General features: G+C 38.3%; 3 protein-coding genes across 3 annotated transcripts; 1 reads left to right on the plus strand and 2 right to left on the minus strand.

Moving 5' to 3' along the window:
• Window positions 1-2,140: 2,140 nt before the first annotated feature.
• LOC133297819 (uncharacterized) lies at window positions 2,141-9,441 on the minus strand. The gene is made up of 10 exons (XM_061497028.1): window positions 9,201-9,441; window positions 8,453-8,807; window positions 8,103-8,291; window positions 7,476-7,568; window positions 7,181-7,363; window positions 7,000-7,102; window positions 6,718-6,903; window positions 3,841-6,281; window positions 3,048-3,643; window positions 2,141-2,731 (listed from the first exon to the last, which is right to left on the minus strand). Exons 2-10 carry the CDS (start codon window positions 8,672-8,674, stop codon window positions 2,722-2,724), a joined length of 4,023 nt encoding a protein of 1,340 aa, XP_061353012.1. The 5' UTR covers window positions 8,675-8,807; window positions 9,201-9,441; the 3' UTR covers window positions 2,141-2,721.
• A 1,231-nt stretch (window positions 9,442-10,672) lies between these two features.
• Window positions 10,673-13,369, plus strand: LOC133297823 (zinc finger CCCH domain-containing protein 1). Its single transcript, XM_061497032.1, has 4 exons — window positions 10,673-11,055; window positions 11,579-11,658; window positions 11,794-12,629; window positions 12,976-13,369. Exons 2-4 carry the CDS (start codon window positions 11,604-11,606, stop codon window positions 13,075-13,077), a joined length of 993 nt encoding a protein of 330 aa, XP_061353016.1. The 5' UTR covers window positions 10,673-11,055; window positions 11,579-11,603; the 3' UTR covers window positions 13,078-13,369.
• A 659-nt stretch (window positions 13,370-14,028) lies between these two features.
• Window positions 14,029-16,775, minus strand: LOC133297825 (phospholipase A1 PLIP1, chloroplastic). The gene is made up of 6 exons (XM_061497034.1): window positions 16,113-16,775; window positions 15,746-15,979; window positions 15,461-15,658; window positions 15,311-15,370; window positions 14,791-15,207; window positions 14,029-14,558 (listed from the first exon to the last, which is right to left on the minus strand). The coding sequence occupies exons 1-6, from the start codon at window positions 16,773-16,775 to the stop codon at window positions 14,136-14,138; spliced, it is 1,995 nt and encodes a 664-aa protein (XP_061353018.1). The 3' UTR covers window positions 14,029-14,135.
• Window positions 16,776-17,277: the final 502 nt, after the last annotated feature.

A 17,277-nucleotide genomic window follows, 5' to 3' on the forward strand; every position in this document is an offset into this window, starting at 1 on the left:
ATCTCTTGTTATGTTTTTTTTTTTTTTAACTCAGCAACCTTGTTCCCTCCAATTTCTTCTAATTATATAAGTTTCATGATATGATATTAAAGCTTCTTTGTGACATGTAAATTTAAAAATTTGTATACCAAAATTGCTGCAATATAAAAATAGAAAGGGCCAAAGTTTGAAAGATGAATTAGTCAAGGGTCGTCTTCACAAAAATTCGCTGTGATTTAGATGATAGCAGTCATCAGACAGTGTGGTGCTGTTATATGGCCACTAGCAACAGAGAAGACATATATGTATATCATAGCCTTGCCTTAAAAGGACAACCAATTTGATAGATGCCACGAGATAGTTTTGTTGCACATGGCTCAGACAACTTAGAAAACCATGAGTTCACACAAGATCCAATTCTCAGAAAATAGATGCCAAAAGTTGAATGGATGGCACATCAATCGTGGTGCCCATTTGTATTTTGACGACTAACGGAGGGAACCCAACTTTAGCTAAACTTATTAGAGAAATTATTGGGAGGACCACAACATGTCAACTTCTATCTCCTTTCTTCACAGTGTCTGTATTTTTTTGTAGGAGAAACCTTTTACTAGCGAGTAGCGACTTCAACCCATAGATACCTAAATTATGAGTTTCTCATTATTTGATTTTTGCATAAATTAAAGACATCACCTCGATCAATTAGATGGCTAATAAGGAAATATGTTAATGAAGAAACAGCACACATGATATTGACTAATATCGACCGTAAGGGCGGTGCTATTACCCTAAGACGGCTTTTTTACCCTTATAACCTTTTATTATTAATTAATTACTGATTTGACCTTGATTATAAACTATTTTAAAAATTTAACTCCCTCAAAAAACAAAACACCAATCTACCCCTGTTTGACCGTTGACCACCAAGCCTACCCGGGTACACCCTTCTCTACCCGGGTATTTTTTGAAAATTTTTGTCTACCCGGGTAGGGAGGAGTGTACCCGGGTATTGTTCTTCGCACATGAAAAATTGCTTGAATTATTTACCCGGATAGAGAGGGGTGTACCCGGGTAAATCTTCGACCACCCATTTAGTACTTGCTATAACTGGGGCAACTTGTAGCTGATGGATATAAGAACAGATATGATTTATTTGATTTTGAGGAAAAAGGAGCAACGTGAACACCACCCCTTCTTCGTCCTCACAATCACCGTCGAATCGATTTTGAAACTAAGATGAGATCTAACATTTGGTTACCTAGCAAGAAAGAGAAGAGCTTGGCAATGTAAATCCACAACACACCAAACCTGTCAACAAGAAATTGTCAGCTTGCAAGTAAAGATGTCGTTATTAAATCATTTCCTTTATCTCTCTCCCCTGAGTCCCTTCAATGGTTTCTGGGTTCAGTTTTCTGAATTTTTTCAAAATCTCCGGAACGGTGGGATTTTACGATCTAAGAAGTCGATCTCATCCGATCTCACTCTCAACCGATCTTACCATTCATCTGTTCTTATATCCATCAGCTACAAGTTGCTCCAGTTATAGCAAGTACCAAATGGGTAGTCGAAGATTTACCCGGGTACACCCCTCTCTACCCGGGTAAATAATTCAAGCAATTTCTCAGGTGCGAAGAACAATACCCGGGTACACTCTTCTCTACCAGGGTAGACAAAAATTTTCAAAAAATACCCGGGTAGAGAGGGGTGTACCCGGGTAAGCTTGGTGGTCAACGGTCAAACAGGGGCAGATTGGTGTTATGTTTTTTGAGGAGGTTAAATTTTTGAAATAGTTTATAATCAAGGTCAAATCGGTAATTAATTAATAATAAAAAGTTATAAGAGTCAAAAAGCCAGCCTAAGACACATAAATGTGGGGCGGACCCCACATGCAGGTGGGACCGACCTTGCACCTATACTTAGTCCAAAAACAAACAATGAAGATTACAAGGATTCATGAGTGGCCCGTTTTCACGAGAAATTTGCGTTGTTTAAGATTATGTTTACACTATTCATAGTTTGACATATCAAACTATTGGGATTTGGGACACTCATCTGTTACATAGTAGAACTGATTTCCATCTTCCGGCTCGAGTCATGGCCAGTATTTAGTATTGTTTGAATTCAGTCACGGGTTTCCTTAGAAAGAGGGTGCAGATTGGGAGGAAGCCACATGCAAATGACATCTAATATTATTTTTCTGACAATGTTATTGTTACACTGTTGACATTTTTCAAGAGTTCAACATAGATCTACTGCATCTTGTAAAACAGAAGCCCTACGCTACGACATTGTGTGAGAGAGAAGCTGACAAAAATGTAACATGGTTAAATTTCTGAACCTAAGCCAGTGTTGTAATTTGATTGGGTTACAATTGTGTCCAAACCTCAAATGAAAAACTAATCACCGAATACTGCATCCTCTTAGCCACTACGGTTCTTCATCATCATCCTTAAACAGGGTCTTGGATGGGAAAATGTAAACAAAGTGGGTTAATCACCTGTAAGTGTACATGCAAGAGGCAGGGGGAACAAACGAGGGGCCTTCACAAGAAAGATGAATCAGTGATAGAGCTAAGTTCTTTCTTTTCAAGATTGGGGTGAGAACAAGAATGTCTTGAAAAGGGCGGGTTTCACATCATAGTTTTCGCCGCTTACATTCCCCCCTGCCTGGTCTTGATAAGCAAGAGGACAATCCTCCTCTTTCATTTGATAATTTCCCCTGGCCACTGATATGCCAATAAAATTAAAGCCCCCTGTTAAAAAGTCATAAAATTCAGTTAAGACTTCATAAAGCAGTCCAATTAAATCATCATAAATTCCAAAAAAATTAAAATAAACAAGACACTTCTTCAGCAAAGGAGTTTGACCTATATAGTGAAAACATCTTTTGGGTAAAATGATAGGACTCTAAAAGATTGAGGGGATGACAAGCAGCAAATTTAGAAAGATTAAATACTGACACTAACCACCCTAAACATAATAGGACTAAATCAATGTGCAAGCTGCTACACTCATTTAGTTATTCTCCTAAGCAAAAATGGTATGTTGGAGACTGAAAAAGCCAACTACCTTGGAACCTGGGGTGAAGAGGGTTGATCTGGTGAGGATTGTTGAGCAGTGCCAGCACGAAACCTTTGCTCCTCAAATGCTCCGCCAGATTGACTTCCCTCATTCGGCTGTGATAGTTCATTGACACCTGAGATACCCATGGGTCCCACATATCCAAACTCAAGCTGTTCAGCCGGTGAGCTGTAGCCAGCATTATGATCATAAGGATACAACATTACAACAGATGGAATTGTTGGTCCATTTGATGAGACCCCACTGGAGCTCATGCCTTGTAGAGGGTACATTCCGTAAGCCACATTTGCAGAATTGTTATGTGAGGAATTTAAGCGGACAGGACCATTGTGATTCTGGTGAGAAATATAGGAGTCATGTCTGTGTGAACCCCATGGTCTTTCGGCGTGGCTTTCACTTGTTGCCAACCTTTCTGGCTTTGAGTTAGACTTCTCAGTTTGGCTGCGATTATGGCCACGCCCAGTTGTTCGCAATTTTGAATTCATATTCCAATTTCCTTCTCTGTCACCATGGTGGTCACTTCTATCGTAGTTGTAATTACCCCTTCTCGTACTTGTAGAATTTCGATCCCGAACAGAAACTTTCTGAAATAAATTTGGAATGTAAGGTAATAAAATCAGTACACACAAACATGCACGCACCGAAAGCAGACTGACCATAGGTTAAGAAATAGAACCACTACTTTAGTTTAGTACACACAAACATGCACGCACACTAATATTGCAGGAAGAAAAAACAAATTACTGTACAAAGTACTAACTTTCTCAGAAAATAATCTTACAGGATTTGGCAGGTAAGTTCCAGTCCCACTTCGATACCGTGGTATCTCATCTACCAACCGTTGGTAAATATTGGCTGGTCTATTAGAAACTGAATGGAGAGGAGCAACAGGTACTAGATGTGGCCCATAGCTTGTAAGCTGAGTGAAAAGATTCATATTAGCTGAGAGTGGTCTTCCAGGACCATCCCAAGGAAAACGGCCCTGCAAATAAACAGGAGGTGCCATAACAGGCGAAGGATAGATAACTGAATGAGGATGGCGAGAATTTTGACAAAATCGCCCGTACTGCAAATTTTGCCAATGGCTAACAAAGTCACTGTTAAGAATGTCAGGATTGGGATTGGGCTCTGATGAGACAACAGCAACTCTTCTCATAGAATTGGAAGGGCTCAACACCTCAGGTTGGTCATATACTTCAGATGGATCAATATTGTGACCAGAATCACTGTTATCCACCCTTTCTTCCACATTGAAACTGCTTGCTGATGTATCAGGAGATTCAGTAGGAAAATTATATAATGGAAGCATCGTAACAAATGGTACTGGTGGCCCTGTAGGATAGAATGTAAATGGAACAGCCCCAGAATTATCAATTGCTCTTTGGCGAGAGCCATGACCTAGAAGCACTGGAGCTATGGGTAACAGAGACTCTGATCCACTTGTCTGAGCTGCTTCAAAACCAGATAATTGCTGCCTTGGAACATGCATGGGAGTAACAGCCAGTGACCCAGTGCTTCTTTCTGACATATCGGATGCCACAGTTGACAAAGAAGTCCACTGTCTGTTTTCATCATCCTCTAGTTTAGATGAAATATCTGAGGCATTCTTGCCCATCCCGTAAACAGTAGACGACACTGAGGGAGTATTTTTCTTCCCTCTTTTATCCCTGGTTGGTTTTGACGATTTTGGTGATGATCCTTCCCAAGAGCTTCCAGAAGATGTCTTACTCCTGAAGGAACTTGAAGGTGGTGCACCATACAACCTAGAATTTGCTATTCTATCATCAAAATAAACGTCATTTCCTCTGCCATCTTGATATTGAGAAGTATCTTTGTGCTCTTCTCTTGTTGAACCTCTGTTTTCTTTAGTAAACTTTGGCTGAAGTCTAGCAGAATTACTAGAGCTGCCATCATGAGATGATGGGACAAAGTTATAACCACCTGAAGTTGACTGTTGCTTATCATCTGGAAGCATTTCAAAATTTCCATCATCAACTTCAATCTCACTAGTAGAAGCCCTTTCTTGATCATGCCAGAAATCATTGTCAGCTTCTGCTGGGATCGTTTCAACAGAACTGAAATTCTCATTACCAGTTTCAGTTAAATCTTCAGGATTTGAGGTCAATCCTATGCCAGGCAAATATGGAGTCAATGGTGAAGGGACTAAACCATGGGGAAATTGCATATTAGTACCCCAAGAAGCCTGGATCAAGGGAATGTTACCCATGTTTCTCTGAGCATATCCCATTGACGCAATAATGGAAGGTGAAAATGGAAGTGGTAGGTGACCTGGAGCTAAACTCACCGGAATGTGAGCCTGACCAGTGAAACCTTGAGCTGTGGTAGATGCCATCATGTTCAAAAGATCCTGCTCCTCCTGATGCATCATGTGTGTTCCACCTCCTGCTGCAACAGATGCATACTCTTCACCCATGACACCAGAGCCTGATTCATCATCATAACTACTTGAACCATTGTTTGAATCAGTAGCACTATCAAGAACTTGATGAGACAATATGTGCCTAGCAGATGAATTGTCAATTCTAACACCATAACTTACAGCCGTGTCAGAATCAAGATGCTTCCTATGAATATTCTCTAACTTTGTGGAGGAATTTAGGCCTTTCCCACTTTCTGGGGTTCTTGTACGCCTTCCTTGTGAAGAAACATCACCATATGAGTCAGTCAGCTCAGGACTAGAACGTGTTCTTGCAAATAAAAACCTTCCCGGAACATCACCCAGGGGGTTATCAGGTTTAACATTTCTTCTACCTTTCTCAACATGAGCACCTTGATTGCAATTAGCTTCCCTTCGGACCTGATCAAAGGTCCTTGCATTATTGTGGTTGGCATAAGAATGAGGTATTGTAGAAACATCACTACTCTTAGATGAGCTTTCAGAGGACAAATTATGGTGGTGAGATAGACCACTTTGTGAAGCATGTGCCCCTTTGATTTGAAATTCACAATTAGAAGCACTGTCAATTTTTTGGCTATTTTTCCAGAGATTCTCAGACCCCTGTAATTGGTCCTGACTAGATAACCTCAAATTCCATAAGTCATTGTTTGGAGCATCAGGCCGCTGCCCACTTCCATGTCTGTCCCAAGTGTTCATAAAGAACTGATTGACTTCTAAAAACAATTCCTCCTTTGGGCAATCAAGCAATCTAGCCAGCTTTTTGGCCCCAAAAGAAAAAGCACTGCGTATTCTAAAGAAATTTCCTGGTTCATGCATATCATAAATGAAGTTATTAGCCATAACCAATGCAGACAGATAGTTCAGGGAAACTAATAACCTACTAATATCAATACAAGAATAATCCCAGCCATAAAGAGCTAATATTCCCCAGTATGCATAAATTTCCCATAATTTTTACCATTCATCATAATAAGAAAAATATATTGAAGATTCAATTTTTTTTAATTTTTCAAATCCCAAATGGGTACCAAAATAAAGTAAAAAAGATGCATGCTGGTTCAAAGATGGTAACAATAGCTCAAATGTATCTTTAATTAATTCTTTAAATGCTTCACTTGTCATATTAAAACCTAGTAACAGAATCAGATCCGCACATAAACCAACTCGGTCCAAATTATAATCTGAGAAAAAGTAATACAAATGCATAAAATCAACCAAATCCAAATTTCAAGAGCACACCTTTGCTGACACTTCGCCCAAGGTTATTGTTGACACGCAGAGGATCAATAACATTGAAATATTTGGAAACAAAGGGTTGCCCCTGATTTTCTTGGCCACCAAGGCAAACAGCATAAACTGAGTTACAGGCATCAAGAAATAACTTGCTAAGCAGTAAATCTCCACCATCTTTCCGAGGAGGTTCAGCTGTGGAATACGTTGACGGAGGGAAGGAGGAAAACAATGAGCAAGATGGAGCTATATAATTATTTAAAAACGGATCTTCAATCAGATTGTAATTACCTGTCACATCTGGCAGCGAACTAATGGGTACTGGACCCCATAGGCTTACGCAGAAATTATCCCAGTCAAACTTACTAAAAAACTCCAGAAACCGATACAATACCTACATAAGCAAACAAAACACTAAATCAATTGGATCACCTAAAAAACACAAATGAAAAGACATTTAATTATTTGCTACCTCAAGTGGTCCAGCAAAGGAATTGTTGAAAACATGAAATATGTAAAGAACCAAGGTTTCTAACGCATAAGTTGAGATGAGTCCATGGTGGGCACCAAGTATACGGCTCTCATAGTAACACCAAGCTTTTATAAGTATAATGCTACGCTTGAATAAATGGTTTTGGTTAATCAAACTATCAACCTACAGCAGAAAAAATAAAATTCTTGTCAATACTAGAAAAAGTAGCATCAAGTATCAAGGTCAAAATTCAAAGAGAAAGATGCAATGAGACTTCTGTGATTCCCCAAATTACCTCCTCAAGAAAACAAAGGGTACACAATCCTCCAAGCTGGTTAAACGAAATATCTACCACAATATTATCAACAAGACACTTTATAATCTTCACCTGTAAATATGAAGAAAAACAATGTAAAATACGAATTCTACAATACCAGTAGATGGCCAAAAAACAAAGGAAAAACTAACTGTCTAAGACAAGCTTAATTTAAGCCAGGCAGCTAATAAGAATTATAAAACAATTAGCTTATACCTCAATATTTTGACTTTTACATTTTTTTGAATACATGTTAAACACACTTTGACCAAAACTCTGAAGTTTAAAATATTTAGTAATCAAGTTATGGGTTGTTCGAGCTAGCAATAGTTTACCTAGTAAAGTCATATGAGTTGGTAAAGGTCAACATTTCATAATAAACCAGTCCTTTTTCATCAGAGTCATATAATACAACTTAAAAATTTGTATTTCATGGTTATTATCCATTGACCTCATCCATTATCAGGTTAATGACCTAGAGCTTCTACACGACCACTTAAAGTCTTATCACTTCCACAATAACACCTCAAAACTTTTTTTATACCCATGATTAATTAATTAATACTGCAAACAATTTTAAAGATGCTTTGTCATTATAGAACCTACTTCAGCCTGGATGTACTGAACTTCTTTGACTCGAAACTCTGCATTTTCGTCCTTTTCCTCATTCACGAGCATGTCACGAACCTGATGTGCCCATGCGTCCTTCGGATTTTGATTGTTACTGAATGCTGTTAAGTCAATATCTCCATCAGGCAAATAAGTTTTGAGGGGTACTGATCCAAAGGTGAACACCTGTAATCATAAATAGTCATGCGTAATCCTAGCTATCTTCATTACATATCATAGGATAACGCAGCTAAATAGTGCATGGTAATCTAAACTTCTTGACCGAACAATCATCCACAATTTCAGAACAGATATAGATTATATTTGTTTCTGCACATAAGACCCACCTGGCAAGGGAAGCACTTCATGATCAGCCGCTGCACATAATCCGCAACTGCATTCCGGCGCTCCTCAGAGGGTGGATTAGGCTGAATGCAGGCAATTAACTCTGCAATTCTTTCTTCAGCCTTCAACCACCGCTCCATGTCAAGCACTCGCATCACCGATGCGGCTTCATTGGGAAACAGGCCATTTGGCAATATCCCACTTGGTGGCTCATGCTCGCCCATGCAAGCCTAAGCTTTCCGTTCGAATACTTCTTAGTAAACCAACCAACCCAAGCCAATACACCACCACACAACTAATGGAACTGACAAAAGCAACACATGACAACCTTTCTGGTTTCGTCCGAAGGGAAATTTTCTAGTGCAGAACAAACAACACAAAGTTAAGCATTTTTATTCCCTCTGAAGTAAAAACAAATGGCAAGAGCAATAAAGTACCACGTAACCAATGGTAGGTATTTTCCCAAATTAACACAAACACACAGAACCCTAAACAATTTCAGAGTGCGCAAATAATAATAACTGAATCCAAAAAAAGAGCAAAAAATAAAAATAAAAAAATCGATTATTTAAAAATATGAACTAAAATACGAGAACAATAGTTAATGAATCCGGAAAGGGGGAACCTGAAAAACAATATGGAACTGAAAAAATTAAGTTCTAAAATCAACATAATACTAGTTAAGATGATTAAAACCCTAATGGAAAGTGGTGAATCCCATTCCCAAAACAGTTCAAGTGTGGGGCATACCAACAGCGATGGAAGGAGCGTAGTGGGAAAATGTGGAAATGCTGGGAACAGATGCTGGGCATCAAATCCAATGGCTAAGGGGAGTTGGGCACCGATCAAAAACAGGCCTTGGGTGAGAGAGAAAGAGAGGGGGAGAGTGGTGCTGGGGATTGATGGAGGGTAGAAAATACAAATGAAAGGAAGAGAATGGGTGTTGAAGTTGAGAGTGTTGTGATGGTTTAAGGATTTTGAAATGCGAAATTTATTGGCAAACAGAGGGTGATATGATAGAATCTGGGAAGAAAGATAGAGAGAGAGAGAGAACAAGCAGAGAAAGAGAAACAAGAAACAGGGAGGGCAAATCTCTTTTTTTTTCTTAATGGGCCTTTTTTGTGAATGTTAACGGGCCTTGTCGAGAGAAATGATCCAGCCCATTTTCATAAAATAATAGCTCATCTTTCATGAGGCAATGCTTCTCGCAATCATATATTTATAAAGTTTTTAAATTTTAATGTATTCTTAGTAGTAGTAAATTTTGAAGATTAACATTAGAGAATGAACTCAGATAAAATGTGAGTTAAGAATAGTTTTTTATATAAAATATAAGAAAAAAATATCTAATTTACTTTAGACAATTTTATCTAATATTCATCGAAACAACGTCGTTTTGAAATTAAAAAATTAGAATGATAAAGACTATTATAATCTTGAAATAAATTAAAAGTATAAAAACATCGTGATTTTCGTTCTAAAACGATGTCGTTTCGATGAACATTGGATAAAGTTATCTAAAGTAACTTTAGAAAAAATAAATCCAAAATATAAATAAGAATAATTTTTAATTTATATAGCAAATAAAAGGTGGAAAATAAGATGTAATAGTAAATCAACCCTAGTCTTAAACCTCCTGCCCAATCCCAAAGATCGGCTCGCCCCGACCCGTCAAAAGTGGATTGGCCCGCCTCGCCTCTTGAATTTGAGTTGAAAACCTCAACTCACATCGCTTCATTTTATGGTGGGTTGGTGGGTGTTCGTTTAAAAAATAAAAAATAAAAAATAATAAAAAATAAATAATTATTTATTAATATTATTTATTTTCATATCACATTTTCCTTAGTTTTTTTTAATCTTAAGTCAAAATGTATGTTAATATTTAGTCAGATATTCTTTACAAACTTGTTTTTATTTCCATACATAAATACCTTTGTTATAAATAAATTTTTTCTTCTATATTTCTTCTAGAAAATACTAAGATAACAAAAAAATTGGATATCATAAAAACTCAAAAAAAAAAAACTACCTAATAGTAAAAAAATAAAAATAAAAATTGACCTGGCGGGCTGACCCGCCACCAATCCGTTTTGACCCACAACTCAACGGAACGGGTTGAGACGAATTGATGGATTAAATTATGTAACCCAATCCGCCCTATTTTAACGAGTTAACGGGTTGACGTGTCGAGTTCAATCCATATTGTCATGTCAGATCTTCCCAAAACCCTTATCGCTCGTCAAGGAGGCTAACGGTATTGCGGACTGGCTTGCTGCCCAATGCCCATGCTCAATGCTCGCAATTTATCCTCTCTTCAACTTCCCTCATCGAACCGGAACCACTAATTCTAGATCCGGTTCTACCCGGTTCAGGTGCTCGCCCGGTCAGGCCGGTTTCTTCACGAAACTGGGCCGGTTGATAAAGAAGAAGGCGAAGAGCGATGTGAAGAAGATCTTCTCGGGTTTCACCAAGACACGCAAGCAACAACCTCGCCGTCATCGACGAACTCGTCCTCTACTGGAACCTCTCCGACACCGACCTTTATTCTTCTTCACGGTTCCTCTGTCTCACTTCACGCGATTTGAAAGCCTCATTTCTGCTCTCTGTACGGTTCATCCCCTTTCCTTTCTTTCTTGGAACTTTTATGGTCCGATTATTCGGAGAATCAATGTATTGATATGAAACTATTATTTTCGTTCATTATTGCTTTCATTGTTGATTATACTCATTGAGTTCACTATTATTATATACTTATACAGAGTCCTACGCATACCACTTGCTGAAATTTGTGTGCATTTATGATTGTATCTGTGTTTGGTGCATCTCTGTTCTATGGTCACGATTTTAAGTAGCTCTACTAATATATGTCTCCTCTCTGATATTTCATTCTTTCTCTCAACTTGCTGTGACTAAAGTTCCTCTTTTCCTCCCCTAATTTATGCTTGTACAGAATGTGATTTATTTAATGGGCCTTTCTGCAATTTATGAATTTTCTGTTGTGTAGATTTTCTCAGACTGTTAACGTTTGGTCAGCTTAGGACTTAGAAAATTTTCAATTCGTTACGATTGATTCATAAATCTGGTCTAGCCTTATTTCTCATTTTGATTCGGATGTTTAATTGTGACAGCTGCTGCATAAATCAAATTCTAAGTATGGCAGATTCTGATGAACTCGCCAAATCTGCTGAAACCCAGCAATCTGAACAAGGTATGTCTGCTTATTTTATCTATAATTTGTTAAATCTTTGTCTTTACATTAATCTTCTTTGCCTTTGCTCTCTGCTTTTGTGCTTGTTACTATCTTCAATTCTTTTATTCTTTGCTATATTTTGTTTATTTTTAGTGTGTAGCTTCTTCAGAAAACCGGTTAATAAGAAGAATTTAAGGAAGCGTGCTGTTGATAATGAAGATGACGAGGAGGATTCAAACAATGAAAGCTCTTTGCTGCATATTCAGAAAAAGACTTTGAAGCCTGACAATAAGTTGTACTTTTCCTCGGGCTCCTCAAAAAGCTTAGCATCTGCTGAACCAAGTGAAGAGTCTGGGAAACCAGTTTTTCATTTTGAGTCTTCCAAAGAGATTCAAGTTCAACATGATAACAAAGCAACAGCAACTCTGGAGACTGAAACTGAGTTTTCAAAAGATGCTCGTGCCATCCGTGAAAGAGCTCTTAAGCAAGCAGTGGAGAGCCTGAAGGGAAAAGGCACAAGTTCTGAAGATGGAAAATTATATAAGGGAATGAACAGTTACAAAGACCACAAGGCTGGCTTTCGTAGGGAGCAAACAATTGCTAGTGAAAAAGCTGGCGGAGCACATGGTCCTCTCAGGGCTTCAGCTCATATAAGAGTTTCAGCAAGATTTGATTATCAGCCTGACATATGTAAGGATTACAAGGAGACTGGTTACTGTGGGTATGGGGATGCATGCAAGTTTATGCATGATCGAGGGGATTACAAGTCTGGGTGGCAGATGGAGAAGGAATGGGAAGAAGCTGAGAAAGCAAGAAAGATGAGATTGGCTGCAGGCGAGGATGCGGATCCGGATGAGGAGGGTGCTAATTTGACTGATGAAGAAGATGATGATGCATTACCATTTGCATGTTTCATTTGTAGACAGCCTTTTGTTGATCCTGTTGTAACCAAGTGCAAGCACTTCTTCTGTGAGCATTGTGCATTGAAGGTATAGCCTTACAGTTGTTGCAAATAAGTTTCAATTGGTAACAGTTTGAAGCTATTTAGTGTTTTGATTATGTGACTCTATTTATAATTAAGATTTTATTTACTCATTCTAGTTTGTTTATATTTGGTTTCAGTTGTTATAAAATATATGGTTGATTAGATTATTCATCTCTGAAAGATTTGTAGATTTATCAGTCATAATTAATACTATGTGGTATTCTTTTATTTTTGTGTTTTGGGCATAAGCACAAGGATGTGTTGGTTTATGCTTGTGACGTGTCTACTGTAGTAATGCTTCATTTATTTCTATTTAATCATGTCTAACTTTCTGTTCTTTTTATTGACAGCATCATGCTAAGAATAAGAAGTGTTTTGTCTGCAACCAGCCAACGCTTGGCATTTTTAATGTTGCTCATGAGATACGCAGGAAGATGGCTGAGGGTAAATAATCTCACTCGATAGGATCCATGGATCTTTGCTTAGTAGAAGTTATCTTTTTTTTTTTCCCCATTTTTTTTCCGTCTTTAAGAGTAACGCTGTGTAATGTGTTGATAACAGAAAGAGGTTTGCGTAGTGGGGTTAGGTCTGATTTATAGTGTTGTATTTCTTTTACTAATAAATCCCGGAATGTCTGATTGTGAAAGACATTTATCTGTTTGTATTAAATAGCACGTTAGTAGTACATGATGTGGTTCTTTTTGCAGTGTAACTCACTTTGATACTTGACTAGTTTTGAATAGAACGACCTTCAATATCACAGTTCTTATTGTAGCACTTTTTGGTCTTCATTGTAGATTTGGCAAGACTTCAATCAAATATGTTGTCTTCGCAGTAGATATGTTAAGATAATCTGGTGAAAAGATTGAATAGATGTTTTTAATTTTAATACTTACCATTCTCGATGAGAATAACAAGAGATTGCTTCGTGGAATCTACATTACAGAAAAAGCTTATGAAGTCATTCACATTTATTGTGGTTTGTTTACCTGCCTCAGGTTAGAATATTTCGTTGCTTCGGTGCAATTTAGGATTGGATCGTTGCACCATGATAAATCGCCGCTTTGTCGGCAACTTATTTAGAATTGTGCCTCTATTACATATAATCACGTATGTATTTTTATTCCTGATAATTGAAATAGATTATACTGTTTTCACGAAAAGATTATCTTAGTCTTAGGTGAAGGTATTTTTTTGCCTTGAGTTTTTATTCACTGTACAGACTACATTACGCTAGGCTAGCAGATGGTTCGGATGGTTTCCATGCCATTAAGTGTTCTCTTGCTCGTAGGTGTCATGCAGGAAAAATCAGTAGAAAGTTTTTATTTTATTTTCTATTGGAATTATTTACATTTTATGCACAATGTGAATCAAATATGGAGTGATGGATACAAGACACTAGTTAGATGTTTAGAAATGTACTTAAAAACAAAATGATGTACATCGCTAACTAATTAATTTCATGATTTAATTTTATCAAGATCTGTAGGAACCTCGCAAGAAAGGCTTTTTAGACCCCCGTCACTATCTCCTTTGTCATCAAGTTGTATTTCTCCAAGTTCTGCTCATGGCTCCACGAGTGTGGAGATGGTGAAGTCAGCAGTGGCCACAATTCGTTAATCCTTTGCTTCCTTACTCTGCGAACAAGAATCTTTGAATGTTGTCTTAAGATTTCATTGACAGCTTTGAGGTAGTTGCTCGAGTCGTGGTCTCTTAGGATTGTGCCTTCTGAACCATATGCTGTTGGATCACTAAGTGTTTCAATGGGATGTGGTTGATTGAGGAAGCTTCTAAGAACACTTGGAGAGTATCCACATCTTGTATAGTCCAGGGCATAGAAGGCACTTCCCGAGGGGAGTAAAGGATGCGGAGGAGATGTCTTCTCATCGGGTTGGAGAATGAATATTTTACCCAATGGTGAGTACAATAGCTTCTGAAAAAATCCATAGAAAGTAAATGGTCAAAAAAATCTGACAGTAGTCCTTCATAATATATATTCAGTAAGTTCATTATGAGTTTATGATTTTTGTCCCACAAGCCCAAATTTCAAGTTTCGACCCCGGGCCATGCATGCAGAAAACAATATGAACCTGCCAGCCGAATTATGCATGAAACTAAATTTCTCACGAGTGTTATGGAAGAACCGATAGAACGATGATGCTTACGTTTTTCATTAAACAAGGATGTGACCTAAATGTGCTGTTTAAGCGCTTAAGGACTACAGCTACATGGTCAGGGTAATTGCAGGAGAAAGCCCTGGGAACAATATCTCTATGCATCATCACACAGTGGATGTTGCTCTCATCCAGGCCTAGCTCATCGATTAATTTTCGGCCTCCACAGAATACAAATGGTGAGCCAAAAGTCACTACTGGTAATAGAGTTGAGGGACTGACAACATTCCTAGTCAATAGCATCAAATGAACCAAAAGAGATAGACTACCCCCAAGGGAGTGCCCTGTGAATCGAAGCTTTGCACGATCCCCATGTCTTTTCAAATGGTCCATTATTTCCGGCATGAATTGCTCATATATTCCTTTTGCAGCTTCATAAATTCCCCTGTGAACAAGAACATCCGTGCCCTGTAAGAGAATAGATTATGAGTGCTTTGGTGGTTTTCTTACATCTGAAAATAGTAATTCAGAGCGAATGAATGTGTCTCCATAAAATAAGAATTATTCTTACCTCAAATTTGGTGGGCTCAAAGAAGAGGTTTGCTTGCCAAGATGCCAGGGAGTCTGACCCCTGCAACATGAAACAAATTGCAAATCAAATTTCAACAATATGCAGCCTCATGGTATAGCTCAGGACAATGAAAAGTAATTAAGGAATTACCTGAATTACAAAGCATCTAGTATAATTGCTGGAATCATCACAAACAAACCATTCACAAGGTGAGGAATGAAGCGACTGGAGGTCCTCAGCTGCTTCCTGCTTTTCCCTCTCTCCTGCTGCAACCACAGCAGTCATTGTTGACGCCGCCACATAAGCTGCAACCTCTGATTTATAATCCCGTGAAGTTCCTTCTGCCTCCTCTCGTGGTGAGTCTCCTCTTCTGTTAGAATCCTCATTGTCACTCTGCTGCTGGGACTTAGCAGCAAGGGACAAGAGGTCCTTAGCTCGCAATTGGACATAAGAGGCAGCTGAGGCAGCAATATCATAAGCAAGCCTGATTTGATCCTTCTGTTCATTATCTTTTCCTTTCTCTAAGCCATCTTGAGAGTCTACCGAGTCATATATAGGAACGCGAGTGGAGTCCTGATCAAGTTTGGCTTTTAACTTGGCCACTTCAGCTTTCTTCTCTAAAGAAGATGTTATGAATTGAAGGCTGTAGTATCTCCTTAAGTCCTTAGCCTGCAAATTGATTGGCAAGAGTTATTTGTTTGTGTTTCTCTTTTGATTCATACATGGAAAAGGGAAAAAGAAAAACATACATGAAATCTCATTACTAAATATGAAGATCTTGAGAAGGAAGTTGATGCTTCACCTTGATTTGTGGTATTACATAAGCCATGTTGCCCAGGAAGGCTAGCTGAGAGTATAGTTTGGTATCAGACCATGGCACTTGAACCAGAAATTTCGAGAATGAGTCACGATCATATGTCACTTCTTGCTCATCTTCTTCTTCATAACCCACCACACAAACATTGTCATCATCACAATCACATTCATCATACATGTTGCATGTCATATCCGGATCCATGCTTTCTTTTGGTAGTCTGTTTCTCCAATGTTTCTTAATTTCCATAAGCCTCTGTACCCAGTTGGCTCTATTTACTCTCTCTTCTTCACTGCTTTCCACCGTGTTTTCTTTAATATCTACACCCTTCTCCCCCATATCCATGTCCTTGCTTGTTTCTGGGGAAAATAAGAAGGAACGTAGAGAATTTGGAAAAATGGAACTCGGAAATTGAAACGGAGAAATTCCCATTGATCGGTTGTTCTTAAGTTCTGGTTGCACTGATGTGGCTTGTATGCGATTGATGGAGCAACATAGATGATTGTCAGAATAAGACCGCCGGATAATAATAGAATGTGTGCATAGGTCTTTGCTGGAGTGCGAGCGGCGAAGACCATTCAGCTCTTTTGTTATGTCCACAGTTGCAGATGTAGCTGGAGAGGTAGGCATGCCAGCTGCAGCATAGGCCATGGCTTCTGATTTTTATGCAAGTCAGCAAGATCCTTCGGCTCTACTTGGTTTCTGTAAATTACAAATCATCAGACCTCAAAAGCTTGATATGATGAGATTTGCTTCTTGAAACTAGCCTGACATACGGATATGGATTTTATAAGAAAACTTACAAGAACTATGTTTCTTGTTATCAACGAGAACCTTCTTAAAGATGCTAAAACTTATAGACATCTCATAGTTAAATTAGTTTTCCCACCCATCAATGAAATTAACTCCTATATCAAGGTATAGACAAAAACGTCGTTAACTTGTGTGTGTTACTACCAAAGCCAAGACATAGTTAAGTTCGAGACAGTGTTTTTATTGCAAAACTCTGACGATTTAAACCATTGTGTCGGATATTGACTTGGACTATAAGAACATTGAGCCAAAAGGAAAAGACATGCCACGCTCGTTCAATTCTATAATTCTGAATAATGGCATGCACTAGCTAGCTATTTGTCGTATGTATACATGGAGA

The sequence above is a fragment of the Gastrolobium bilobum genome, unplaced genomic scaffold (assembly GCF_033153095.1).
Source record: "Gastrolobium bilobum isolate Gb01-03AN ecotype WA unplaced genomic scaffold, APGP_CSIRO_Gbil_v1 utg38240, whole genome shotgun sequence".
Classification (NCBI taxonomy): Eukaryota; Viridiplantae; Streptophyta; class Magnoliopsida; order Fabales; family Fabaceae; genus Gastrolobium; species Gastrolobium bilobum.